This window comes from Mustela putorius, unplaced genomic scaffold (genome assembly GCF_011764305.1).
Source record: "Mustela putorius furo isolate JIRA1106 unplaced genomic scaffold, ASM1176430v1.1 tig00000145_pilon_pilon_pilon, whole genome shotgun sequence".
Lineage (NCBI taxonomy): Eukaryota > Metazoa > Chordata > Mammalia > Carnivora > Mustelidae > Mustela > Mustela putorius.
This window is the reverse complement of record NW_025421294.1, coordinates 32,392,327-32,406,341: the sequence shown is the minus strand read 5'-3', so window position 1 is coordinate 32,406,341 and position 14,015 is coordinate 32,392,327. Positions and strand designations below refer to the sequence as shown.

General features: G+C 39.9%; 1 protein-coding gene and 1 long non-coding RNA gene across 4 annotated transcripts in view; one reads left to right on the top strand and one right to left on the bottom strand.

Moving 5' to 3' along the window:
* Positions 1-14,015, top strand: part of CCDC192 (coiled-coil domain containing 192) — a 197,715-nt gene that overhangs the window by 135,194 nt on the left and 48,506 nt on the right. For all 3 annotated transcript variants that reach the window (XR_001179189.2, XM_013055554.2, XM_004737430.3), the window contains exon 6: positions 97-229. Coding sequence is in view for 2 of the 3 variants with exons in the window: in XM_013055554.2 (XP_012911008.2) it covers positions 97-229 (133 nt within the window). In the remaining variant the exon portion in view is untranslated. The remainder of the gene's footprint in view (positions 1-96; positions 230-14,015) is intronic.
* LOC106005670 overlaps positions 1-14,015 on the bottom strand; it is an 89,426-nt gene that overhangs the window by 51,326 nt on the left and 24,085 nt on the right. The window lies entirely within an intron of this gene.

Sequence of the window (14,015 nt, the reverse complement as noted above, 5' to 3'; positions counted from 1 at the left end):
CTGGGCTTCAAAGGCCATGTTTGTTCAGACTTCATTAGTTCTTTTTATTCCTTTGATGCGTCTGTCTCTAGTGACGGAAACTCTTATTTTTTCAAGAAACTAAAGCACAAAAGGAAACTGAAAAAGCTGCAAACTGATTTGGCAACAGCTAAGCAAGAGGCTGCCATCACAGTCCTGGAGCTCAATGAGAAGATAAGGACTCTATGTGAAGGGAAGCCAGCCCCTAGAGGTCAGTATTACCACGTGACAGTTACACTGGCCCTAGGGCATGAGTGAGGTATATGCTTTTATTGGCCACAGATCAAAAGGCAAGGCCCCAGGGCCAGGAAGAATCCTGGCCCAGCAGCACGCTGACCTGGCCTACCCCACCTCCATTCCCTGCGAACAGCAGACATGACACAAATAACTGACTCCAGGCTGGGTTCGAGTTCACTGTCTGTGAGGTAGGGAATGAATAAAGGGTTCCTTAGAGGAAAAGTCCGTGAAGCTGAAGAGCTGGACTAAATGGATCTCAGAAGGGTCTTTGCATGAGCTGGGTGGCAGCGTGGGAAAGGGCGCTCCTAAGGAAGACCCAAGCGATGAAGCTCTGAAGTGGGGCAAAGAGAGGAGCTTGTCTTCAAGTGTAGACAGGCTTATATGCTGGGGCAGGCGCAGGGAAGTTAAGAAGTGAGTGTTGGAACAACCCGTGAATGAGTGAGCCAGAAACAAGCAGGGAATGCTGGGTGAGGATGAAATCTGGGTGATTCCGAAAACCTGTAATGGCCACTATGGTTTGGAGTTCTGAACAAGTCTTCTCTAAGTGCGGGAGGAAAACCCCTTGGATCGTTGTACCCAGGAATGATGTTAGTGAACATTTAATAGTATGTGCCAGGCGTTTGGCTAAGCACTTCACATGTATTTAATTCTCAGAATAACCTCTGAAGTAAGTTCATTTATGGATTCCTGAGGAATCGGCGGAGGCTTAGGGATGTCGATTACTTTGCCCCAGGTTAAACAAGTGTGAGCAACACCCAGGCAGGGAACCTCCTGCCAGCCACTTACCCTCCCCAGTGTGCCTGCACCCTTCCCACGCACAGGGATCCTCATCTCTGTTCTACAGCTGTGACATTCTGCCTGGTGAATCTCTTGGAAAACAGTGGTTCCCCCGGATAAATGTCTTTCTTTCATGTGTGGCACTCTTGTAAAGCCAGAAACATGCTATTATTCTTACCCTGGCTTCCTTTATTACTCATAAATAATTCTGGAAGAAGAGGAGGACCGTGGAAATAAATGGAGGAGGAGAAAGTAGGCGATGTGGTGGCTTTAGAAGGGGAGACACGGCCGCATCCTGGCCACGTGGTAAACCTTTAAAATGAGTTTGGTTTTAATTTTCTCTTCTGAATAGTACTTTCCTGGGGTTGAAATGGCATGCAATACAGTCATCTTGAAACACATGCTGAAGGTCAATTTGTTTTTCCCTTTCCACAGAACATAATGATAGTTTATGAATTTACTTTTACCACCATGAAAACTTAGAGAATAAAATCCATTCAAGGATATTATCCACTTAAAGGTCTTTATTCTAGGGCATCATAGCCAGATTCCAAGCTGCATCACAAGAAGCTGATAATGATTGTACATCACGTTGGAGAAAGTTCTCCAGTTTACCTGAGAGAAGCTTTCAACTTCTCAACTGTATTTTGAATTTAGTGAAAAAAGATCTTATTGCAAGGTATATAATTCTCATTGTTGACAAAAATACCATTTGTTGTCTAATAACAATTTTGTCCCTCTGATAGTTTAGTAGGTCAAAATCAAAATAACAGAGGTACGAGGACTCTAATGGTTTGAGAGAGGATAGGAAACATGAAATCCTACCTTTGTCAATTTTCTCTCTATATTTCTAATTTAAAAAAACAAACAAACAACAAAAACACAAAAAACAACTACCAGTACAGGAAAAAAAAATACAAAACCCTAATGTATAATGAACAGATATAAATTTAAATAAAGACAGGTATTCCAAGGTCATTATGGATGGAAACAGTGATTCCTTTTGAACCATATGTTGCTGCTTCTATTTTGTGGAAAAACTGAATCAGTGCACTGAGTTAAATAAAATATTTGCACTTTATTGCTCTCCCATTGCTCCCATGCCCCTCAACCTGAATTCAATAGCCCAAGAGAATGTCAAAGCACTTTTGGCCCCAGAGTCTTATTAGCTTTCATTCTCAGAGACTTTGGTCACCTTGTTCTACCTCTCAACATATTTGAAAGTAAAGTCTGCAAAGATGTTGGTTACTTTAACACACAATGACCTCCATTTAGCCATACAACAATGAGGATTGACCCACCTCCCACACACATTCCTAGACCAGAACAACACCCCTCCCCTAGCTATCTTGTGTCCTTTTATAAAATGTTTTCAGTTCTCAGACCTCTGTTTGCAAATGACAGATGTTCCAGTCATACATTACAGCTTAAGAAGAAAGGGTAATTTATTGTCATAAGTGTAAACAAACTAAGAAAGGGCATGCCGTTAACCATATATAGTACAATAGATGCAGGGTCTCAGATACCATCAAAAGACTGCGTCTCTCACTGCTGCTTCTCTCTTCACTGAGACTTAATTCGCTCAAGTGGGATGTCAGAAGAGACTGGAAATGTGGCCATGAGCAACTATGGGCTGTTCTCATCTTTCCTCCAGAGAGAAAAAGAAAGCATTTTCCCACCAATTCTAGATAGAAAAAGTATAATAAAGCACTCTGTCCCTGTGTGGGTTCCCATGTAGGGACATGAACCAGTCTGTGGCCAAGGGTAGGGAACTATGGTTGGACAAGCTTGAGTCAAGCACCTGCTACTGGGTGGCAGGGCAGAGGAAAATCAGGGTGGAAAAGGAGAATGTTCTGACTGGCAGCTCCCACCAGAAGCACAGGGCTGGATTGGGAGAGAAGCACTTACTTAAAGGAAGAGATAACCCATTCCTAGAAAGAAAGAGTGAGGGACAAAACCCACATGTCCTAAACACTCTTAACAGTGGTCAAGTTAAAATATAATGTAATGCTTAATGAGTCACCCATCCATGAGTGTTTGCATTTTTTAAATAGATTCTTCTTGATGAACAAAAGACCTTTGTGATCCAAGTAATAAATGTCCCATGATACAATTTCAGACCCCATAAAAAGGGAGAGTGAACCACTTTGGGAAAGGAATCCCCTTCCAGCCTCCATCAAGTGACACCATGGTTGCCTACTCTGAAGGCGTACTTTATTTTAACAATTGAAATTGAAAGAGGGAAAAAAGGTTTTTATTCTAAATGACGTGTTACCTGGATTAACATAAAACTACTTCTCTATTATAGTTACAGATTGATGCCTATATTCTAACAAGCAGATTAAGACTTTGCCAAATAAATTAGTAGAATATTTTTTTTACCCAAATGTGCATTTTCCCCCTTGCTTGATTCATTTTCTAAGTCAGTCTATATATATTAGGTTGCTGCTCAGCTCTTCTAATCAGAGGAGTGTTCCAGAATATTAGGAATACCTTTAAGCATATTCTCAATTTGATGAAGCAGTGAGCTACCAAACTTTTTTATATAAACACAGTAAACTTCTTCATTGGCTATGTACTTAAATTACCTCCAAGGAAATAAATGATTTAAGTCAATGGAAAGTTCAACTGAAATGAAAAACACCTTTATTATAAAACTGGCACAGCAGGAAACTTACTTACAGCCTGAGTGTTGTTTGTTGATTTTGCTTTGTGCAAATAATCACAGCCCAAGGCAGATTCCTTCCTACGTTTCCACAGCCTGCACCTAAAGTGCTTATGGCTTTATTTACTAGCATAATTCAGTGAAATGTCTATTATACGCCTTCAGGGTCACCTTTTAGTAAACCTTAGTATGCAGGAAGCTAAGGTTAAATTTCAAAAAGTATCTTTGTTTCTTTTGTCTGAAGAGGGCAAAGTTACTTTGCAAAAATCATTCGTGACTAAGTGTTGCTGGTACATGAGCCTTAGGTCACTTGCTATGATGAAAGCTCTTATCTTTGACCAAAACATCAGGGACCTGGTTCATAGATCTCAAGCCAGTTTATGATGCATTCTTCTGGATTTCTTTTTTCTTTCAATTCTTTTCTCCTAATATGCACAGCTCTTATACCAAGCAAGGTATCTAGTCCCAATGTGCAAACTCTCACTGCCCGGATAACAGCCATATCAGCACTGAGTCATCTCTTGGTTTTATTCCTGTTAAGAAGATCCTCTGAGTCAATGCAGGTACATCCCAGAGCAAGCTTCTCCAGGACTCCGTGTCCGGCCAGAGCCAGCCATTCTTTTCAGGGAGGCATGAACAACGATCGATCGACACGACAGTGATTTTCAGGGGCTCAAGATGGTTTTTAAACACTATTAATTTTAAGAATTAGACTATTGCTGTTCTATATTGTTAAAAAAAAGAATCAAGAGATTTATCTCTTTGTCAACATCCCAGAGCCAACTGTGATCAATATTTTCAAGAGTATCTTTTATCAGGATGTCCACCCCAGGGAACTCAGGCCTCTTACTCTCTGTCCTCCTACAAACTTCCCCCGGATCAAAGTTCCTATTGTAACGAGGTATTAAAAAACAAACAAACAAAAAACCCTAGGATTTGAGGGTGAAGCGAGCATTCTGGAATTAATCAGTGATAGTGGTTGCACAGTATTGTTAATATAGGAAAATGAATGAATTATACACTTAAATTGTACACATGGTGTATTTTATGTTATGTGAATTTTATCTCAACCGGGGGAAAAACGATCCTCACTAGGATGTAATGACTAACACCCTGTCAGTTTTAAGTGTATTTTAATGAGAGTGCCTTGGGCCCAAGTAAAATCTTGAGTTGGTAGAGTTCCAAACATTCAGAAAGAGGTCATATTCCTGTTTATCTTGTGTAGTTGTTCATGTTGGTCTAGGTTTTTTCAACAATGCCATCCTGTGCTCTTGATTTTCTATCAGCCTAGCTCTTTGAAAGGCTGTTCTTCCTCAGACGAAGAACCAATTATTTGATCAATAGTTCTACATACAACCATCCTTTCACTATGGAACACAGATATTTATCTTACCAGAGTTTTCAAAGAAAGTATCAAGGAAGGCCCTGGGATCTCACTGTTTCAAATAGTGGGACTTGTCAAAACATACTGTTCACCAGCCATTTCTATCTTTTCTTTTCTTTTCGTTTCTTTTTAAAGATTTTATTTATTTATTTGACAAAGAGAAATCACAAGTAGGCAGTGAGGCAGGCAGAGAGAGAGAGGAGGAAGCAGGCTTCCTGCCGAGCAGAGAGCCCGATGCCGGGCTCAATCCCAGGATTCTGAGATCATGACCTGAGCCGAAGGCAGAGGCTTAACCCACTGAGCCACCCAGGCTCTCCTCACCAGCCATTTATTGAGGCTGCATGGGCTTTCATCTGATGGTTGGTGGAAGCATAAACAGACAGCCTATACTTCCCGACCACTGTCAAGGGTGTGACTATCTTGGACAGAGGTTACAAGAACTTAGGAAAACAAAAAGTGGAGATTTCCCCCCTCAGACATACACATTATCCCAACATCTTCAGAAAAGGGATTTCTTTTAAGCACTTCTACCTAATCCTCAAAAAATAGAAGCTATCGCAAGGTGGGATATTCTACATTGTAGACCAATAAATGTCGGTAGTTAACAACAGGGACAATGAGAGAACGTAGGAGTGGTAACTTCAACATGTGCTAAGTATAAGACGTTCCTGAGGAGTTTCAGTATTTACCTCATAGAAATAGTTTATATTTATCTTTATAATCTCTAGGTCTCACTAAGAGATTTCCTGTCAGTTGTCTCTTCTTTAGTCCACTGAAGTCCTTCTGAAATAGAGCAGCTTCCTAAAATAGAACCCCACAGCCAAAGTCTGATTTCAGGTTTCCTTCAAGGATAAGCCACTGCTCCAGGACTCCCTGCAGAAATTTCATGAAGATCCCAAGATATGTTACTTATTTACGATGGGCAAAGTTAGGGCAATTCTAATTTTTAAAAGGACATTCTGGAAACCTCTCGGCCTGAAAAATCACTCATGTGAGAACTAAGTGTTGCTGAGGACTTTATGGGTTGCCAGTGACAAAAACCAAAATGAAACTTTAACCGAAATGCAAGTGTAAGCAGAAAAGAAGGAAGGAGGCAGAGACACAGGGCTTTTGGATGGCTCATTTGGCTCCTCTTTGCTACTGGCTCCAGTTGAACGACCTCAGGTGCAGATCAGGAAGGATGGCCCAGCTGTGCTCATCTTGAGTGAAGATATGCTTCTACCTGCTCAGAACCACTTACCTCTTTCTTCCATAGCAGAAGCATGATCTCCTGTGTTCCTCTTCCATTCTCTGAAGTCCAGTGCGATGGTTCATCACAATGTCCCTTCCCCCTTGAGCCAAGGGAAGCCTTGTGAATAGCTATCTTACCCTCTTTCTGATTAACTTTCTCTCTCTTTCTTTTTTTAAGTAACTTTAATAAGCATTGGCTTACAATACTTGGACAACCAAAGAACTTTAACTTACACCCAACTCCAGGGAACAGAACTTCTTTCTCACAGTATTTATTCAGTATTTTACGGAAGGAATCTGATCGACCGGATTTGTATCACATTCTAACCCATGGATCAATCGCTGCGGCCAAGGCCATGGGATATTATTATTGACCATACCTTTGTCATGTGCCAGAGGTCAAGGGCAAGGAAATGTTATCAGAAAAAGGGAAATGGGAAAGCTTTCTGGACAGAAGACAAAAAATACTTCTCACTATCCTCTTTTAATCTATTTTAGTTTACCTTATAAACTTAGAGAAGATACCCACGAGTTGAAGCATCAGTCATATCTTGTCAGGAAAGTACAAAACTTATCTACTTTCAATTTCAAACTGCATATTTAGGCCCTTCCTTTGCAAAAGGCCTGGAAATCTATTCATTTTATAATTAACAAAGGGTAAGAAGATCCATTCTGAGATTTTTGGTAGGGGTCCAAAATTTGGACCTTTGCTAGCTATACCAGCTGTGGGAATTCAATGATCTCAAGGTCTCCTCCCTCCTTTGTTTGTAAGACTAATTTTGGAATTATACTATTATCCGGAAATGGTGTCCCTTCCTTCTGTCCATCCCGTAGGAATTTTTTTTTTTTTTTTAAGTATCCCAGCTTCTAGATCCAGAGAAGTTGGATAAAAGGGCAAGCACCAGCTGATGTCAAACCAGGCACATGGGAATTGGACCTTGATCAATTTCAAAGGTTTCCTACTTAACCATGGAGACTGTTGTGATCACCAGAAGAGCATGTGCTGTTTGGCAATGTTGTCAAACAACCCAGATTAGAGCTGAGAAGGCAGGCAATTTGCAGATAAACAGTGGGACACTCCTTTGTCAAACATCAACGGACAGAGGTTTGTCAACATAAAATGAACTGGAGAATGTGGGGTTGCAAACAGTTGTCAGCCAGCTGGAACACAAGTCAGTGTAGCTTTTCCGGGTACAAACATCTTGGTGCCCAAGTAGAAAAAGTGAATGCTGTTCTCTCCTGCATTCCCCAGAAACCTCAGTATGATTTCATTTAATGACTCAGTGTTTCCTGATAGGAGGCTGAAGTAGAGAATAGCTACATTGGTCATATGAATAAGTCTGGAGGAATGAGTGGGTACTTTTGGGGGGCTTGAGCTCATCAAATCGAGAAAGGATGCGCAGAGCAAGATTCCACTGGACAAGTGGGGGTCTTTTGTTTGAAAGCACAGGATTTATTTCTGGTAGTATGATAGTGTTAGATACATACTCTTGTATACTTATTAGATACATACCCCTATGTGCACTGTGTTGGTCTATAAGAATATTTGTTTTTAAAGATACACTGCCATGTAGTGAAAAGAAGGGCCATCTGTACCCCAGTGTTCATAGCAGCAATGGCCACAGTTGCCAAACTGTGGAAAAAACCAAGATACCCTTCAATGGACAAATGGATAAGGAAGATGTGGTCCGTATATACTATGGAGTGTTATGCCTCCATCAGAAAGGATGAATACCCAACTTTTGAATCAACATGGATGGGACTGAAAGAGATTATGGTGAGTGAAATAAGTCAAGCAGAGAGAGTCAATTATCATATGGTTTTGCTTATTTGTGGAGCATAAGGAATAAAACGGAAGACATGGGGAGCTGGAGAGGAGAAGGGAGTTGGGGGAAATTGGAGGGGGAGACAAACCATGAGAGACTGTGGACTCTGAGAAACAATATGGGGGTTTTGGAGGGGAGGCGGGTGAGAGGTTGTGTAAGCCTGGTGGTGGGTATTATGGACGGCATGTATTGCATGGAGCACTAGGTGTGGTGCATAAACAATGAATTCTGGAACACTGAAAAGAAATTTAAAAAATAATTTTTTTAAAAAAAGAAAAAAATAGATACCCTGACTTGGACCAGATTATCTTAGCAAATAATGCCACAATTTCATGTTGGACAAAAAAGATGTAACTAAGAAGAAATCAAGAGGGAATGTAAGAGGAACATCATTATTCCTGATTTGTGTAATATGCAGTTAGATCCAGAAGAAGCTGGCATAATAATTGGTGCCTGTACGATCTGAGAACATTTTTTGCTCTTCTAGAGATGCTTTCCTTAATCCCAGAAATTACAGCTGAGAATGTTGCTCTGCTTTTCCAGTAAGACCTGGAAGTCTTGCCATGCCAAGCTGTCTTCTAGACCTAAGCCCACTGGCAGAACATCAGCTCCACAAAGATGGTCTAAGCATGGTCTAAGCCCATTTTTTTTCACTGGCTAACCCTGGTGAATAAGGAAAGAGCACTGTTCCCATTCCAAGGGATGTTGACTCAAACTTGGCAAACAAAAGTGGGAAGACCCCTTAGTCACAAACCGATCTTGAATTCTTATGAACTTATCAATTATAATTCCAAAAGGTGAAATTTCTGAAACTAAAGAATTAAAGGATACAAGACATATGGTGGAGAGGTACATGTATGTTTCACGAATGGCCAAAAGCAAGGATTATAAATTATGAGGCCTCAAAGGTTAAAAAAAAAAAAAAGAAAGCACTTACAAAACTCAGGTCAATAGGATCAAACCTTCTTAGTTTTATAGAATCCTAACATTACCTTCACTCTAATATTCCTAAATTTATAAGGTAATGGGTAATAAAACTTTTACCACACTGAGCTATGTATACAAGAGGATTCTGACTTAAGATAAAAAAGTCTCATCTTCTGAGCTGATCCCAAGAGTTCAAAACCTATTTGACAAAGATTTCTTTCCAGATGCTTTATCCCAGCTCAATAGAGAAACACTTTTGGTGGCACTTTAGGGTAAACAGGTTTTTCCAACTCTGGATGAGTGCCAAAATGTACAGTTTTATCCCAGGTTGCTAAGTAAATTTCCGATAAAAGGTAGTTAATTTTCAATATGGTTTTTTTTGGTTTTTTTTGTTTTTTTTTGCCAAGTATGCCACAACCAGGTGCTATTCATTTTCATTTAAAGTTACATATAATGTGGGGTGCCTGGGTGACTCAGTGGGTTAAAGCCTCTGCCTTCAGCTCAGGTCATGATCTCAGGGTCCTGGGATCAAGCCCTGCATCGAGCCCCTCATCGGGCTCTCTGCTCAGCGGGGAGCCTGCTTCCTCTTCTCTCTTCCTGCCTGCCTCTCTGTCAAATAAATAAATAAAAAATCTTAAAGTTACATATAATGTTAATCCATATATCAGTTTTGTTGGCTCTCTTTCAAAGATTACCTGGAGTTTTAAAAGGAGAACTCTTTGAATATATACTTTCAATTAAGTTTTAATATCTCACATACCTACAGAAATCATATTACTAGAACTAAAAATCAAGATACTGACTGCCATAAAATCTAACATATAAATTTATATTCATACTAAAAACTATTTGAAACCAGGGAGTGCCTGGGTGGCTCAGTCCAGTAAGCATCTGCCTTCAGCTCAGGTCATGATCCTGGGGTTCTGGGATCACCCCTGCATCACATCGCATTGGGTTCCCTGCTGAGTAGGGAGTCTGCTTGTCCCTCTCCCTCTGCCCTGCCTTCTCCCACTCATGCTCCTGGGATTGCTCTCTCTCTCTCTCTTTCAGATAAATAAATAAAATCTTTAAAAAAAAAAAAACCCGGGACGCCTGGGTGGCTCAGTTGGTTAAGCAGCTGCCTTCGGCTCAGGTCATGATCCCAGCGTCCTGGGATCGAGTCCCACATCGGGCTCCTTGCTCCACAGGGAGCCTGCTTCTCCCTCTGACTCTTCCTTCCACTCTGTCTACCTGTGCTCGTTCTCACTCACTCTCTCTCTGACAAATAAATAAATAAAATCTTTAAAAAAAAAAAAAAACCCACAACTATTTGAAACCAAGACTGTGCTACAAAATCCCATATATAGTTATCACTAAGAGTTTAAAAAGGATTACATGAGATAGTTGAAATGCCAAATTTATCTAATTGATTTTACTTGTGAACCTTAGCAGCTAAGAGTCCCAGGGTCTTAGAAGAGAAAGTTAGTGGAATGTAATTAACACCACAAATCCAGCAGAATGTCAGGGGACATGGAACGAAACACAGAGCTGCCTACTCTGAAAGCGAGACTTAGGGCTTATCTTTCACTAATTACTCATAAGAAAATATTGGAACCAGACCTTATATAATCCATCTATATTAATGCTATAAACATTTCCAGATGCAAGTGGATGATCTTTTCTTTTCCATAATCATAACTTTTCCATATAAGTCCCAAGAGTCAGTAATTGAATTTGAGCCTTCTTTTGAAGTTGCTTTTGATCTAAAGCCAAAGGGAAGTAATTTATTTAGCAGAAGCTGTGAGTTCCAAACAACAATGTATATGAGGGAATATTGACAAGTAAAATAAAGCACCTTAATTTATTTGTCAATAAAGCAGTACCAAGATGCTAAGAATTCAGTTCTGAATAAATTCTTAAGGAAATGGAAACTGGTTTGAGGTTTTCTTTTTTCCTTCCCCATGAGCACATGATGAACACTCCTATTAATGTTATATAAAAAGACTTTGGTCCTTTGAAATCATTCCGAAAGAAAAGTGATAGACCTATAGTCTTATTGCCTCAATTACATCAGCTTTCCTTTGGGTTAATTTAAAGTAATAAACACTCTTCTCCATTCTTAATGACTGGTTTCACATGTGTATTTCTATTTTGGTGAAATTGTATTCATATTATTCCTGGAGTTATTACATGCATCCATTATATTAAACACTATTTGGTGCTTATAAAAGTGAAGCAACGGTAAAAAAAAAAATCTTGATTGAACTTCAAATCGCAGGAGAGGAAAATATAATAAAAAGATTATATGAGAGAAATAAAATCTACATGAAATGAGCAAAATTCAAGCCTAATTGAAATATGACAGCCATATTCAATGACTAGGAATTTTCCCCCAAAGTACCATGCTGCCTGCATTCACCACTTCCTCTTTCTAAGATGTCATAACCTTTCTTCTCAACTCCCAACCTTGCCTTCTTTTGTCTTTTGATCCTTTTTCAGAATCTCTTTTGCAGCCATTTCCACCACCCCTAGCATCTCCCCACCCACCCCCTGGCCTTCCCATGAGTTACATAACCAATAGATCTTGAGTATACCAAAGTCATAAAATCTATTACAAGTATCTTTTTGCTTATTCTTTATTACCAATAGACTTGAGGTTTCTTAAAAAGAAACAAGAGATGGTGTCTTATTTTTCTTTGTATCCACAGCCTAGCACAGTGCCTGATGCTTCAGGGTCATGAAATGTTAGATGGATGGATATTGAACAAAACTTAATGGGTCCTGGTGCTCTATTGCTTAATATGTTTATGAATTGCTAGGTGATGGAATGAGTTTGCCTACTAAATTAAAAATTCAGTACCGGCTCATATGGCAGATTTCCCAGGGAACAAATTGTATTTTCAGATACCCACGGAGTTGTTAGCACAGCTACTGGCTCCCAGGTTGAAGTAGATTATCAAATCCTGGGAGTGATTTGAACGATTGCTGATTGTGCTGCACTGTATCATAAGTTGCTTCTGACCTATCTCTAGCTGTGTTATTTTGTGACTTTTTACTTTACTATTTCAGCTGTGACCAATGTCATGTACATATATTTAGATGGCTTAAAATCTGACACCCGTGTTCAAGTCAGGGGTTTGTCATTACATTGGTCAATCCTGTAAAACTGGACTGACCACTAGTTCCAAAATCCTTTATATCTACTCTTAAAACTGTCTGGTCTCCCTGCCCTACTCAGCTGTTCGGACCTGTAACCAGCATTCTTGTGTTGGCTAGAGCCTATACCTTGAGCCACCCTGATCCTGCTCATCAGGCCTCCTGCTTTCTGAACTCTTCTTGACATCTTCTAGCTTTATCACTGGTCAACAATTTTATGATGATTTATTTGGTTTTAATACTTTAGGTGACATTTTGCATTCTCACTCATTTAGTGACTGACCAATATATCCCTTGATGTATATCTGCTTCCAGACATTTATTTAGATAATATCCAGACAGATTCCAGACAGATATTTAGGTAATATCCTGCCTAATCCTAGCCCAGACATTAAGATTCTCTCCCCTGTGGCCTGATGCTCCCATCAAGCTGGTCTGGTTCCCATAGATACCAAGATCTCTTAGAAATTTAACCTTCAGTGGTCTGGCTCAAGTCAGCTGTTACTTACTTTCATTTAAATCATGATTATCTAATCTCTGGTCCTTCACAAATGGCCTCATTGGTTTCTTTTCTTCAGTCATTTCAGCACTTTACATTAAGGGAAGATAAATCATGCAGAAGTAGATTTTGGGTAATATCATTTTTCATAGTCAGAAATACTTCAACAGCTTCCCATTGCCAGTGAAATAAAATTCATTTTTTTTAGCCAACATTCAGAGCCCTCCATAAAGTAGACTCACCTTATCTTTCTAGATTTATTTCTTAAAATTTCCCTTTACATACTCATATTCCCTCTCTCTATCCCTTGCCGACAAAACCTTTGATGGAAGCCCTCTATCTCTGGTCTCTACTCCTGCTGACAAAGTAACAAAACCTGCCTGATTGGTTTTACTCTGCATGATTACAGATCTCAGATGAGCATTTAACTTTGCCCAGCCAAAGGGCTGAGATTATTTTTTTCCAGGAAGCTGCTTTCTCACTCTCTAAAACAACTATTCTCTACCTTCTTATCTCTTCTCAAACCTTGCTCCCCTCCCCTACACTTACACCCAGCTGATGACCTCACCTATAATTTACTATGAATACACTGGCTGTCAAAAGGGGACTCTCTCATCTTTCCACTGCCAAAACTAAATTCTTGCTTCATATTGTCACATGTGTTCTCCTGATTGCTTTTTCTTATCAGTGGAAAAAGTGTTCCTCCTCACCTTCAAGGTTCTATCCTCCACTAGTGCTCTAGTCCCCATGCTTCTCACCTTCCTATGTATGTCCCTTAAAATTTACCCTGCTTCACACTTGCATCACAGACTCCTCTTTTCCAGATCATTCTTATCTGCATAGGAACATGTTGGTATCTCACATCTCTGCAAAAGCTTGCTCTGGTTTCTCATCATTCAGTACCTTTTCCCACTCTTATTCTAAGATAAGCAACTCTACAGTCTTCAACTGCTCACACCCTTCCCATTTGCCATTTAATCCACCAGTCTTAGTCTCTCCACCCCATTTAGATGATCATCTTCCATTGAAAGTGCAATCAAGGTCCCCAACAACCTTCATGATGCCAGAGCCAGTGTAAACCTTGCTATGCTCCCGTTACTTGAATTTATAGTGTTGTACAACACAAATGACCACCCCTTTCTTCTTCACAGATTTCCATTCCTGGCCTATGTCAAACCACAGAGTCCTGGTTTTTCTTCTTCCTTATTAGTTACTTTTTTGTCTAATTTATTGAAATCTACTTTATAGAATCTCTAAAGATCTTTAAGGCCTAGTTCAAGACCCATTCTTCCTCTGAATCTTCAGGTTTTCCCTGAA